Source organism: Schistocerca nitens, chromosome 3 (genome assembly GCF_023898315.1).
Source record: "Schistocerca nitens isolate TAMUIC-IGC-003100 chromosome 3, iqSchNite1.1, whole genome shotgun sequence".
NCBI lineage: Eukaryota > Metazoa > Arthropoda > Insecta > Orthoptera > Acrididae > Schistocerca > Schistocerca nitens.
This window is the reverse complement of record NC_064616.1, coordinates 585,251,827-585,267,519: the sequence shown is the minus strand read 5'-3', so window position 1 is coordinate 585,267,519 and position 15,693 is coordinate 585,251,827. Positions and strand designations below refer to the sequence as shown.

Below are 15,693 nucleotides of genomic sequence, written 5' to 3'. Positions count from 1 at the left end.
TATATGTGAAAAACCAGCGTGGTACATTTTGTATAAAAATGTAACATTAGGACAGGTTTGTAGAATGTAGGTGACGCATTTTCTGAATAGTAGCCGAAAGCAAATGCAATTTTTTTAGTAAATGATTCTGTTCATACAATCTGGTCGAAAACGATTTTAATTCAATGAAGATATTATGATAGCTCAACTGAGTATTTTGCAGTCATTGTGGAATGGCACTTCAGGGATGCAATCTGCTCACTGAAAAAAACATTGAGCAAACTTCATTGCTCTTAAAGAGGTCTCCGTCGAAAAACGTTCATGTTCAATCTAAGGAACAGTATCTTCCACCGACAGACATCGCTGCTCGGAGGACGCAAACAGCACCTGATTGTATGCGAGTAGCAGAGAGCCGGGTTCGAGTTCTGCTGCAGCACAGAGTGTTAAATTTACACATACAGTGGAAGCAGTGTATACTCAGCAGAGAGTAAAATAATTCAGTCTCCACCCCATAGTTTTTCCAGATCGTTCCAATAGGATACTGGTATAGTGGTTAACAATACAATGTGGCTGACAAAGTCCCCATCCCCTGTTCGTTATTAATAATGCAGATTTAATATTATATAGATTCACAACATTATTATTAATTTTTATTCTTAAACCACAGTTAATAATAGTAACTATTATTAATACTATTGATTAATTAAACGTATTTTATATTAACTTGATGCAGCAATATTATCCTCTTTCGCACTGGAAATATTAACATTATAAACGACTATATTAGTGTTTCAAGGAGAACACAGCTGATTTATGCAACACTACAAAGCTACGGATTTTTTAAAAATAGTGTACACATTTTCACCATCTACTCGTAAAGCGTAACGCGCAGTGCGCTAGCACGTGAAGCAAGGCGGTGTGTCTTTTCTACCGGGGCTCGCTGAGCGTATTAACCCCCGAGTCTCTACTACGACGACCAGGTAGGATGCGATTTCCTCCCGGTTTACCACAGCTGTCATGGCGACCACGTCCGAAGCTCTGTTTCGCAAGCACATCACTTGAAGAATTAGACAAATAAAACACAGCGAACAGAGTGTGCAGGATTCGCAGACTGATTGGGCACACACACGCTCTTCAGTACTCGGTTAAATATCACGATATGTGAAAAAAAAAGAGTTTGCTACGTCAGAGACAAAGAGTGGGATCAGTTGGATCACAGAACGAAGTGTGAAGAAGAAGCGAACACTCCAAAGACAGCCACTGAACTGCAAACGGATATAAACTCAACTTAATTTTTAGAATGCTTCTGGTAACATCCAGGTAAATGTCTCAGTGTGCACAACACAGTGACATGCTTCCGTTTGCCACAGCATGTGGTAAGGCGTGCGATTTTCCGCGATCTTCGGTCTTCCTTTGCGGCAGTGAGTTGTTGCTGACTTACCAGAAGAAGAGCTTGGAGACGTGCCCGGCAGACGCCTTGGGGCTGGGCCCGGGGAACGGCTTGGCGGCGTTCATCGCGTGTGGTCAGCGCGCCCGCCGCGACGCTTACTATGCCAGCAGCCAGCAGCCGGTCGGCCCCTCGCTGACGGACCGTAGCCTTGAAAACGCTTTCGCTGTAAAATCCAGCAGCGCGTCGCCCAGACCTGTTGCGTGCGCTAGGGACGGCTTTGCTCTTGCAGGGAGGGGCGCCGCGGGCCGCGCTCGCTGCACTGCCGTTGCTCACGCGCCGTGTTTGGCGTTGAGCCTAGTTCGTGACGAGCCGTCTCACTTGCGACAACCTACTCCGAAGACGTTCTCTCGCTTGCCTCTATCTATTATTACATATTGTGTTTCAAGATGAAACAGGCATACGGTGGTGGGACAAAAATATGGGAACATCTCGCGAGATGCAGGTGCTAGTCAAGCCTGCAGGTTGCACTGTTGTATTTGACAACTAACGGCACCTGTGCAACGAGCTCAATACGTAGCAAGTGTCAGTCGCGGTCAGAAAAGTGTTCTGTGTAGTCGTGAGTGCATTGTGTCGGAGCTAAGTGCTCGTGTGGTGGGTGCTTCTGTACCCAAGGTAGCCGAAGTCCTTGGTGTTTCAGGAGGCACTGTATCGAAGATTTCTACCGTATACAGTGAAACCGGCATAACATCATCTGATCAGTCATAGTGCGGACGAAAGTGTGTGTTCTGTGATCGTGACAGACGGACACTGAAGAGGATTGTGACCAAAAATAAAGAGGACCACAGCTGCAAAAATCACTGCGGTATGAGTATCGGAGTCGAGAAACCTGTCAGCATCAAAAGAACACGAAGGGAGCTCCATAAGTTGCGAATTGCCATACATCAGTGATGCAAATGCCTGTAACTTGAAAACGCGGTGCCGAAACCATAAAAGTGGACTACGGAGCAATGGAGGAAAGGAATTTGGTCGGATGATCTTGTTTCACACTGGCCGAGTTTATGTTCCAAGAGTGAAAAATGTCAGGGGTTCAGTGATGATATCGGCAGACATATCGTGGTATTCCACGGGCCCTGTAGCTACTCTTACAGGGTCGCATTACTGCCAATGGTTATGTGCCATACTGATTGATCATGTCCATCCCATGATACAAAGTTTGTTCCCCAATCGTGAGATTGTGTTCCAAGACGATAGGACTCCTGCTCACACAGCTCGCTTTGTCAAGGACTAGTTTTGTGAGCATGGGGATGAATTTTTGTATCTCCTTTACCCACCTCAGCCAACAGATCTTAATATTATTGAGCCTCTGCGGTTTACTTTGGAGGGAAAGATTATCCATCTCCATCATCGTTATCTGAACTTGCCACTATTTTGCAAGAAGAATGGTATGAGGGTCCCATGGAAACCGTACAGGACCTGTATTTATCCATTCCGAGACAAATGGAACCGTTTTGAATACCAACGGCTTTCCTATATCGTATTAGGCATGGTAATGTGGTGTTTGCGGTGTTTCCATATTTTTCTCCTCAGCCTGTAACTTACGAGGTGTCAGCGTGCACCATTTTGCACGGAAAGTAAGCACACCATACATCATTCGCCTGGGACATCATGCTAAAACGTAGAACACCTCTTCTAGCCACGATAATGACCTCAGTTCGGCGAGCAATAGAGTGCATTAGTTTCTTCAGGTATGCCACGTGCAGTTCCCTCGTTTATGATTACATCCCATAGCTATATCAGATTACTTGAATGATGATTGCTGCGTTTCACCAGCTGTTCTAAGTGTTCTCATATATTTTCTGTAGGATTAAGATCTGCTGATTTTACGCAGCAGTCGAGGTGCTACGGGTCGCATGAGCGATCAAACTAAAAATGTAAGTGTATGAGTAAAGCTGTTGCCATCTTGGGAAACAGAAGTGTCCACAGCTCACTCATAGTGAGGATGTAAAAGAAAAGGTCACAACTGGTCACCGAGACTGTTGAAATAATTATCCTGGAGCATATTCATAACAACATGAATGAGCGGGCCCAAGTCATGGTACGAAAAACTCTCCCAAAACAGTACAGAACCACCGTTGGCCTGTACTATTTCCTCCATACTTTGCGGGTTAAACACCTCATTGGATCATCAGTGTACCATATACTTTTCATCAAGACTTAATGTCGGACCACACCAAATGTCTCTAGTCGGCTAGTGTGCAGTTTCTGTATTGTTTGGCCCACTGAAGACGTGCAGCTTTATGTGACACTCCATGCTATTCTTTTCGCATTGTCCGTTCGCACACTGGTTTGTATGGACCTACACTCACTGACTGCAGCCACTCTGGTCTGATTTGATTATCATTAGAAAGGTGTGACACCAGCTTCCAGACCCAGCCGGTCAGAATCTTGTTGTAGCCTCTGTTCTTATGCTGCGTTATATCTTTTGAAGGCACGTTGGTCAGTGAGCGTTGATAAACCATCAAGTCGGGCTATTTGATTCACAGTGCGGTCATAGGCACGTCCAAACATGATAATTCCTTTCTGCTATTCTGTAACTTCGTAAAATCGACCCATCCTACTGGACTGATTCCATACAGCTGAATAGCACACACACACACACACACACACACACACACACACACACACACACACACACACACACACCAGTCTAGGGTCCCATGCCTCCAGGTACCATTTTTACACCATCTATATCGGTCCAAAGCGACCAGGGTGCTCCCTGGAGAGACGGTTCTCATACGGCAACAATTCGTAAAACCACCACATTTTCTTTTCCTACCAACTGAATTGTTGACAATGCGGACAAGAAATCTTTGTTACTGTTCGTTCAATATATGTCTATGACTTGTATTACACAGTTTGTTTGCCAGCCGTTGTGGCCGAGAGGTTCTAGGCGCTTCAGTCTGGAACCTTGCGACCGCTACGGTCGCAGGTTCGAATCCTGCCTCGGGCATGGATGTGTGTGATTTCCTTAGGTTAGTTAGGTTTAAGTGGTTGTAAGTTCTAGGGGACTGATGACCGCAGATGTTAAGTCCCATAGTACTTAGAACCATTTTTGAACACACTTCGTTTATCGCCTCATGACATGTGAGTCAATCTAAATATTACTAATAATAATTGTCTACTGAACGAACGAATGACAGTTTAGTAAGCCGGTGGGCAAAGAGAAAACTATTACTAATAAGAAAAACAATAATTTTTTACTAAAAACTTGTTAACACTCGGATTCTCCGCATCGATTTCGAATGAAATTCTAATACTTAATATATCACAATATTTACAATAGCAGCAATCCATTATTGGTGCTCAGAGCACTTTACGTAATTCTCTTATTGCAAAGACATTCTCTCTGATTACTCCTTTACTGCATTGAAATATGTATGACTGAATACCGGTAACTGGCATGGATAAGCATAGGAGAGCAAACCAGTACCAGGTTTTTTAAGGAATCGTTCCGAAAATGAATAATGATTTTGGGAAACGATAGAAAACATAAACCAAGATGACTGGAGGAGTCCAATGTTTTAAACATTACGAATTCTCTTTCTGTTTGTAGTCTCGTGTATAATAGTTCCTCTTATTGTCAGCTGAGGCTGCACTAAAGTGATCAGTTTGCTTCAGTTCGTCTCATCGCATTTGTCTCAGTACTTAATTCATGTAAATATCACACAGAAGCGAGAAGCTGATATCATACAAATGCAGCACCCTAGTCACAGTAGCGTGACCATCTGTCAAAATCCTGAACAACCACCTTTCATAGTTCGAATCGCCGCGGGACGTGTAGAGGGAGACTCAGTTAGGTTCTGGAAGATGCCGACAGGTATGTGGAGCCAGTCCGACCACAGAGTCGCGGCCAGCTGCGCTAGGTTTCTCGGTTGAGTATCCATGGTGCGAACAGACCTATAGAGGTAGTCCCACATATTCTCGATTGGGTTTGAATTCGGGGAGTTCGGTGGCCAGGAGATTGCGGTGAACTCATCATTGTGCTCTTCGAACCACGCAGGTACACTGCGACTGTGTGACACTTCGCATTGTACTGCTGGTAGATGCCATCGTGCCGTGGAAAGCCAAACTGCCTATAGGGCAGGACATGATCCACAAGAATAGGTGCATACGTGTGTTGATCCATTGTGCCTTCCAGAATGACGAGGTCAGTCAGGGAATTCCACGAAAACATTACCCAGCCTTACCTCTCCCTCGATTCCTGCAAGGTGTTTGCTTTCAGACATTTCACGGCATACACACCAATGACTATCTTTCCGATGGAGCATAAAAAGTGGTTCATCAGAAAAGACCACCTGCCGCCAATCAGTATGCATCCAGTTGCGGAATTGGCGTGCAAATTCGAGCCTTCGTCGCCGATGAAAAGCAAGCAGCATGTGTGCATGAACCAGGCGTCTGCTGCGGAGGACCATATGCAGCAACATTCTATGAACGGTCGTCGAGGAGACGTTGTTGAGTCCCTTGGTTCATCTGGGCGGTCAGCTGCTCGACAGTTACAAGTCTGTTCTCCCGTACATACTCCGCAGCTGTCGTTTACCCCTGTCATCTGTGGTCCGTGGTGAATCACAGTTGCATCGGCGCCGGTTTTGGATAGTGCCAGTTTGCCATGCACGGTATACTTTTAACTGCGGCAGCACGTGTACAGTTTGCAAATGTAGCTGTTTAGGAAATGCTTCCACCTTGGACGAAAAACCAATGATCGTGTCGTTTGGGATGTCAGATAAATCGCTCCATTTTGCATTACGACGACGATTTCCCGGTTTTCCGCTTCTCCAAATAGCTCTGAGAACTATGGGACTTAACATCTGAGGTCATCAGTCCCCTGGACTTAGAACTACTTAAACCTAACTAACCTAAGGACATCACACATATCCATGCTCGAGGCAGGATTCGAACCTGTGACCGTAACAGCAGCGCGTTTCCGGACTGAAGGGCCGAGAACCGCTCGCCGGCTTTCGCTTCTCCGCAACACGCTTTATATACCCTAGCCGTGTAGAGCCTGCGTTGTCATTTAACACAAAATGCAATTTTTTATGCCAGTAAAACCAGATAATGCAATTTTTTATGCCAGTAAAACAGGATAATGAGATTATTTAGAGATGTACAAGTTTTGTTTTGCGGCTATGAAGTCATCGCAAGATAACGGTAGGCGTTGTCCAGCTCCACCATTTCAACAGGACTCCTGAGAGCGAGCCGGCCGCTGTGAACGAGCGGTGCTAGGCGCTTCAATCTGGAACCGCGCGACCGATGCGGTCGCTGGTTCGAATCCTGCCTCGGGCATGGATATGTGTGATGTCCTTAGCTTAGTTAGGTTTAAGTAGTTCTAAGTCCAGGGGACTGATGAACTCCGATGTTAAGTCCCATAGTGCTCAGAGCTATTTGAGCCATGTGAACCTGAGAGCGACAAATATTACACCTTCCTTGGCATTAAGTGCACCCCTTTTAGAATGAACCTTTTTTTGCACTGAGAGGTGATCTTCGAGCACATGCAACATAAATTGGAGAAGTATGCATCTTCACCACAACGTACCCAGCTGGGCTTCCCTGAAATTTCTTACATACTAACAACGTGCACAGATATTCATGAAGGTTTGAGTGTAATCTTTTCTCCACTAATTTTAATGTGCTGTGTTAATGTAAGACTTTGGAAACATAATTAGGTATACTGAGTGAATCACTTAAAATTTGCCGACCGTGGTGGCCGAGCGGTTATAGGCGCTACAGCTTGGAACCGTGCTACCACTACGGTCGCAGGTTCGAATCCTGCCTCGGGCATGGATTTGTGTGATGTCCTAAAGTTAGTTATGTTTAAGTAGTTCTAAGTTGTAGGGGACTAATGACCTCAGAAGTTAAGTCCCATGGTGCTCAGAGCCATTTGAACCATTTTTTAACTTAAAATTTGCACCCCAAATATTGCGGAAATGGAAAGTGCTACATGATGCGTGGTTTTCACAGAATGGAATTGTAGTTAGAGGCTCGTATTGTTAGCCAATCAACAGATTGTAATAATACTTAGAAAGCGTATTTTTTGTGCAAACGTACAATTTTTAAATGGAACAATGCTTATTGACTTTAACAAATTCAAAGTAGCGTGAATTAGTATGGCAGTGTTGTTTTTTGCAGTAGTCTAGTGTGAGGTGTTTATGAGATATATTATTCTGAAAAGTTTCCACACCGATTCTTGTACAGTATCTGTGATACCACACGCTAAAGAGCAACAGGAGTGCATACACAAGTTATGTAGGTTCGTACCAGTAACTAGACAACTGATCACTACAGACTGTGTTCAAAATAACCACCAGCAGCGGCAATACTCGTATCCAGTCTAGTACGGAACGACTGCTGCACACGTGGTAGTACACTACTGACCATTAAAATTGCTACACCAAGAAGAAATGCAGATGATAAACGGGTATTCATTGGACAAATATATTATACTAGAACTGACATGTGATTACATTTTCACGCAATTTGGGTGCATAGATCCTCAGAAATCAGTACCCGGAACAACCACCTCTGGCAGTAATAACGACCTTGATACGCCTGGGCATTGAGTCAAACAGAGCTTGGATGGCGTGTACAGGTACAGCTGCCCATGCAGCTTCAACACGATACCATAGTTTATCAAGAGTAGTGAGTGGCGTATTGTGACGAGCCAGTTGCTCGGCCACCATTGACAAAACGTTTTCTATTGGTGAGAGATCTGGAGAATGTGCTGTCCAGGGCAGTAGTCGAACTTTTCTGTATCCAGAAAGGCCCGTACAGGACCTGCAACATGCGGTCGTGCATTATCCTGCTGAAAACAGAACCTGGATTCATCCGAAAAAATGACGTTTTGCCATTCGTGCACCCAGGTTCGTCGTTTAGTAAAAACTGGCTCTGAGCTCTATGGGAATTAATTTCTCAGGTCATCAGTCCCCTAGAACTTAGAGCTACTTATACCTAACTAACCTAAGGACATCACACACATCCATGCGCGGTTCCAGACTGTAGCGCCTAGAACCGCTCGGCCACTTCGGCCGCCCGTCGTTGAGTACACCATCGCAGACGCTCCTGTCTGTGATGCAGCGTCAAGGGTAACCGCAGCCATGGTATCCGAGCTGATAGTCCATGCTACTGCAAACGTCGTCGAGCTGTTTGTGCAGATGGTTATTGTCTTGCAAACGTCCCCATCTGTTGACTCAGGGATCGAGACGTGGCTGCACGATCTGTTACAGCCATGCGGATAAGATGCCTGTCATCTCGACTGCTTGTGATACGAGGCCGTTGGGATCCAGCACGGCGTTCCGTATTACCCTCCTGAGCCCTCCGATTCCATATTCTGCTAACAGTCATTGGATCTCGACCAACGCGAGCACCAATGTCGCGATACGATAAACCGCAATCGCGATAGGCTACAATCCGACCTTTATCGAAGTCGGAAACGTGATGGTACGCATTTCTCCTCCTTACACGAGGCCTCACAACAACGTTTCACTAGGCAACGCTGGTCAACTTCTGTTTGTGTATGAGAAATCGGTTGGAAACTTTGCTCATGTCAGCACGTTGTAGGTGTCGCCACGGCGCCAACCTTGTGTGAATGCTCTGAAAAGCTAATCATTTGCATATCACAGCATCTTCTTCCTGTCGGTTAAATTTCGCGCCTGTAGCACGTCATCTTCGTGGTGTAGCAATTTTAATGGCCAGTAGTGCATTTTAGCGGAGATGTCCGAGCAGACTGCAGTAATACGACGTTGCATGTCATCGGCTGTAGTTGGTATTTCGTGAACTATGGTCTGGACATTTGTCAAGGTGGTGCCACAGGTTCCTCCTAGTCTGCAGAGGAACGTCCTCTAGCATCCGTGAAGATCTTCTGTTAGGAGGTTCAGATACTTGTTCACATTCAGTATTCCGTCTATGAAACACGGGCTTATGAGTTAATGGTTCATTATCCCACACCAAACGTTTACTCTCCATGGATGCTGACGTTCCTCCTGACGAAGCCAGCGGGGACGGTCAGCAGACCAATGGGGCATGTTTCGGCAGTTTTCATGGCAATGATTGGTTAATGTGGCTTCATTACTAAACAAGATACATGATATATATGGAGTATCTTGTCTTAATGCCCATGCACAGAAGTTAACATTATTCTCACAATCGTTTCCATGAGATGTTATAGGAATGGAACCTATATCGATGGAGAATGCGTAGGGCACTTGCCTGACTCATGCCACTTCCTCGTGCGACAGCTCGGGAGCTAACGTGTGGATCAGCTGCAACAGCAGCAAGAACATAAATTTCCCCCTCTTCTCTTCTCATTAGTCTCCTTCTGATATGTTGCCTAGGTGTTACACTACAACTATCACGTAACTGTTTGAAGTGGTTGATAAATAACTGCCGAGATCGTTGACGTCTATTGCAATATCTTGTCGCATACACCTTACAAGAACGAACTGCGTTCTCCCTACACTCTCCATACACTATGAGCATGTCAGCTTTTTCTGCATTGGTAAATCCCATCATCCACTCACGACCTGCTTCTCAGACTGTCGCACACTAACTGACCAGCAAGTCGCAATGCACTCGAGGAACACACAAGCACACTGTAAGCAAACATAACAGTCTAGTACCTAGGAACTACGCAGGTTGAATGGCATAAACATGAGTCGGTGTGGAAACTTTTCGAAATGAGAAATCTCTTAAACGACTCGTACTTGAATCCTGCAACAAACACAAATGACATTCTAATTTACCCTAAGTTTAGTCTGTTAATGTCTACAGGAATTGTTGCATTTAACTGTTTATTGGCTAACAATACGAGCCCCTGACAACCAATCCATTCTGTGAAATCCGCACATCAGTAGCACTTTCCACATCCTCAGTGTCTGCGGTGCAAGTTTTAGGTGATTCGTCCGGTACATTGTCTCATGAGGAATCTGAACAGTAAATCTTATAGGCTTTACTCTAGCATTTATTAAAGGTGCAGCCTGTAAAAGTACCAGCAAGCCGCTCTATAGAGTACGGCGAGCAGCACCTAGCACCAAAGTTCCCTATCCTGTATAACTATTCCATGTAAGAACGAAGAAATGTTGTTACATTGCTGAGTACACACGTATTCCATTGTATCATTCTATGCCCTGTGCAAGGTAACGAGCAGTAATGCAGTGGCGAGAACGTTTCATAGTGAACCTTGAATGGTGTGTTCTTTTCGTTCTACACTTCTTTTTCTGAAGTGTCTTCAGTTGGAATTTTGATTTATTTCTCTCTTACGTAAGTTCTCGGTATGATTCCAGGTACCAGTTGTGGCACACATGAATCCTGCAAAGAGAGCACACGAGTTGTGTAAGCGGTCTCCTTCGCAGTACCGTTGCATCTACTTAGTTCTCTCCCAGTCAAACCAGTTTGTCATTTGCGTCTACCGTTAACCCAAGCCTAGAATAGTTATACTGTTGTTCCATCTTGTAACGCTTTGGACTTTTTCTTCGAAAGCATTTATAGAAGTCAGTGATTCAATCAGTTTACTGCTTTTTGCACACCATCAGATATACTTGAAGCTCAAATTGCTTATGTTAAGTGCTAGTGTTCACCGTATGCCCGAAGCGTTTATTTTCTGAATGGCTTCTTCGGTTTTGAGAGATGTTTTCGAGGCACTACTCCTCCAGAAGCAAGCACGTTAGCCACAATCAACTATAGAGAGCTACTGACGCCTTTACATTTGCTGGCAAAGTCCCTCATCTACCAGAACAATGAGCCCATTGTTGACAGTTAAGGAGTAACTGAACCTACAGATCACAATTTAAAATTTCCTTTAGTATGCTTTATAGTCTTGTCTAGTATGCTATGTAGTACTGAAGGCTCTCCAGAAGACAATAATTACAAAAATCACTGCTGCCATTGCCGTTTACAGATCTGTATACCACAAGTGCGAATGCATACACTGATCTGGGCTACACACTCTTTTTGAAGACCACGTGATTAGAGACGGAGAATTTACTGAAATTTAACAAGGTTTTATTTAAGGCACGGTCATGGATTTTGCACTGAAATCGTGTAGGTAGACCACGGGTGCCTACGGCCACGACCACCGACTCCGAATGGTCATCTTACTGGTCTGATTGTAACGTTTTATTGCTGACTGTTACAGTTATTTTCAGCAACCGGAGTTTTTTGCATGCATGAGTGATGCGTCATGACTTGTTTCCGTCCCAACCCAAGAGTAAGAATGGCTGCAAAATGACTTCGTAATACTTTTGTTGTAACTAATATTGTTATTCGTCCAAGTTAATGACAGGAAGATATCCAAATTACATCACATCAGTCTTGTTCTTGACTTTTTTATGACATTAAAAAGTAATTACTGTGAGACAAGTTTTTACGCCGATGGGTAACAATTGTGCACTTTGCAGCCAATAACCTTTCTCCTGGAGGTCAGACGATCTCCTTGAGGAGGACTGTTAATATTTGAAACGGTCAGGAGCTATATAAAAATTTCATCATTGTATAACATGTTTTACATATTCTGTTATTAAGTGTTCTTTTAGAATGCCGGAAAAGTGTATGTTTCGAAGTAAGCGCTATTTCAACATGAATTGAAAACTGTTCCTGAATAAAACCTGCAAAGTAAATTTAGTTCTGCAATAGGAAAATAAGTTGGTGATAAATATTACTTTCTAAATTCAAATGTATCTTCACTTGAAATATTTACGCTTCATAACGTATATGATTTTAATTTTTTCCAGTAATTTAATCGTTATACTGAGGGATATTGTTTGGCTGTAATTTATCTTTTTTCTCAGGCACACTCTACACGTGTTTTCATGTTTTTGACTGAACCAAGGAAATAAAATAATTTCTTTTAAACGCAAGAGAAAAGAAAATGTGAAATCAGAATATTTTAAATGACTTAACTCTTGTATCAGGTGGGATTCACTACTGCCTTTATACCTCTAAATCTCGTTTGGAATCGTACTGTACAGGACATTACGCTAAAAACTGCGAACTGAACTACCCATCAGTTAAAGATAAAAAAAATGTTGCCTTGTTCATAATAAATATGGAATTCGTTAGGCTTGTATACATCTCTACCAATTCTTACACTTATTGCCATTGAAAACTGCGATTAAATACCGAGAAACTCTGGCGGGTTTCCTCGAAGTGACTAATACGAGCTATAAACGGCGATAGTACGAGTAAATACAGATATAATGAGCTTTATTCTTAATGGAGCATTTCCTCCTCCCCTCGCAGCGCATTTTATCAGCGGATACACGACAAGCTAGTTTTGAAATAGACTAAGCGTCTTATCTAGTGGTAATATGCGAATCCTGGAAAATAAGGCAGATGTTGCTGTGGAAACTGACGCAACTTAGACGTGAAATAAATGATAAAATTGTGAAGAAAAAATGATTCGTTCTTTTCTGTTTTGGTGGTTCTATACACAAACTAATTTTCGAGTTTTTACGCCAGGTGCATGTTGCGAAGTTTCCCCGACAAGTGACGTATTAGTGAATTTCTAAGATTAAAATAAGACTTTACGCATTCGCGAAATTTGCCTGGTGGATCTTCGCATTAGATTATAAATATTCTCGTTTAGTCTGAGAACTTACTGTGAACCTCCATGTATACACTTATTAGCATTAAATGAACAAATCTTTCTACTGATTGCCGTTAAGGGAGGGCATTAAGATCATTTCTGTGATGATGACCGCTAGCATTTTAGTTTTAATCACTGAAAAAATTACGACGAAATTTCAATTGCGCTATTGTTGTATTTTAGAAAATTACCGTTGAATTTATTTACTTACTTCTTTTTTGTCACACTGACGTGTCATTAAATATTTTGCAAAAGAAATAATACTATATGGTGCGAAATACGTCAGATGTTTTTATATAGCGTTTTATAGGCATTAATATTTCGGAGAAATTTCTGAAGAGAACGTTTCGTATGTACAAAAGGGAAGTAGTACCAGAGAGCCACTGAAAAGTCAGAATGTTTAAAGTATTGTGAAGTCGTGAAATAAAGCTCTCTCTTCAGTCAAAAATCGAATTCAATAGTATTTCTGTGGCCGTGCTCAAGCAGTTACTGCTTTTACTTCTGAAGGTGACATATCGATTTAAAGTCGAAGGCCCATTCGTATCAAGGTTGCTGACCCCTACCGGAACTTGGCAGTTTTCAGTGAGGAAGAAGAATTTATCTGCAGGTTACTTAGTGTTTCTGGACCTAAATGAGCAAAAGCCCTGAAAGCTGAAAATAACTGCGTCTGAAACTTAGTAGATTCACTTGATTCACTACTGGCAGGCCAATTCCCGACTGCTGCTTCGGAAATTTAAGTGTTTTATATAATGTAGGCTATGTGTAGCAACAGGGCTGCCTCGGATTCAAACCTCAAGCTTTGTTTTTTTTGTGGTTAACTACGCTTTCAAAATACTGTTGATAAAGTGTACATTTCAGATGAAGCCACGCATGTTAATGTATTTTTCTCTGATGATGTCTCCATTTTTAATGGAAGGGTGGATTTACAACGGTGGCGTCTTACCTGGCCTATGCGTAAAGCTGGCACTTTTTATAACTAATACAGTGGTGGAGATTTCCGTAAGTTTCATTTGTGAATATCAGTGTTTTGAAAAACCAATAGTTTGATTTATGTTCTGAACGTATTTGCCACATACGTGCCACCATCAGGGGAGCTATGCTTTTCATTGCATTTATGGCACAAGTTAGTATCAACGGATAATGTGTCGCTTTTTTTAGAAACAATATGTATGACATTAACTTGTCCTAATTATATCCTTTCCAGGTCCGCTAATTTGAATTAAAGAAACTTTAGCTTACGCTGTCACTGGCGTCATCGATTTGAATGCAAGCAGTGAAGAGAAACATTTGCTGTTCAGACAAAAATACTTAATGGAAAGTATAACAATCGATGCTCTATTTCGCGAAGATTCATATTTTTCTGTATTGCCAAGTGTAATGAGATACATTAGTTTTTTGTTCTTGAGTGCAAGATATTTATCGACATATTCGTTAACAGCAGACAACCTGTTCAATATGTTGATAGCGCTATGAACATACATAATGTAAAAAGACATGACAATTTCGCGAGAAACTCTTTGTTGTGCATTTCGGTGATTGTAGATAACTACACTACATCGAAGTGAGGTGCGCACTCATGAAAACTATCGAGTGATCCTTTTCAGCTTCTATTTAAAACTACCAATTTACCTACAAATGCGGGTAAACGGGTTATTAAACTATACCTAAATCCCAAATACCTAAAGTCTGGCAATCAAAGAGCATCATAACCGCTGACACATCCGTCATCGTAGAATTCATTTTCTTTGAACTCTGTATATTACTGATTATCATGCGCATTACTTCGTATTGGCTGCCTCAAAAAAATTAAATTTTAAGATAAATCACTTTTCGTACGTGAATTGTGTTTGATTATTTTTCATAGATAACATCCTAAGATTATGACTTCCTGTGAACAGTTCATGAACTCAGACTTCACCTGTATATAAATATCGTCAGACACTGTCAATTTATAGAGGGAAGGGAAACAGCGATACATAACGCTAAATCAAATGTGAGCAGCCTATGACTTTGCGATGGCAGTGGTAGCGTATCGAAATTCCGTTGGTCGCAGTTCATGTTGCTTTTAGCTAGTTATAATTTTTTGTCACAAGCTGAGCACCATAAACATTTTGAAGTTTTGCTCTTATGCTAAAACAAGTTCCTGGGCTTTTCAGAGCCCATCATAAAACTTAAGAACGCATGTCAGCATTCTGTTACAACAAATACCTCTTATTAATAATGAAATAATGAATTGAGAAATGATTTTTTTTTTCAGAATGGTAGTGTGCAGCTGGTGTTCTGACGTGTGTTACGTGTAGAATGACGTAAATTTCCAACTACTGCATTATACTAACAAACAAGAGAGTTTTACTGTAAACCGTAATTGCAGCCATTGCTGCTTAAACCAGGTAAGTCACATTCACACAATTTCGAGTAAAATACAAAAAAAAACTATGCAGAAATTGGGAAAAATTAAAAGTCCGCGGAAAGTCCGACAGATGGCACCACAGGCGCGTATCGAGGCCATGTTTAGTTAGTAGCACCTTGGAAAGAACGCACACCAAGTTTCAGCCATATTGGTCTATTTCTTTGTGTTTGGCATTCGTGTGAATCAAGGAAGTCGAGTGATTGTCAAAAAATGGACGAAGAAGACTTTCCTGTGGTAATTAAACATTACTTAATGAAAGGCAAAACGGCTCAGGAGACTAAA

General features: G+C 42.4%; 1 protein-coding gene across 1 annotated transcript in view; it reads right to left on the bottom strand.

The window, feature by feature from the left end:
* Positions 1-1,550, bottom strand: part of LOC126248500 (ATP-binding cassette sub-family C member 4-like) — a 289,894-nt gene extending 288,344 nt beyond the window's left edge. Inside the window, exon 1 of the mRNA XM_049949538.1 lies at positions 1,421-1,550. Coding sequence (XP_049805495.1) covers positions 1,421-1,494 — 74 coding nt within the window. The 5' untranslated portion in view covers positions 1,495-1,550. The remainder of the gene's footprint in view (positions 1-1,420) is intronic.
* Positions 1,551-15,693: the final 14,143 nt, after the last annotated feature.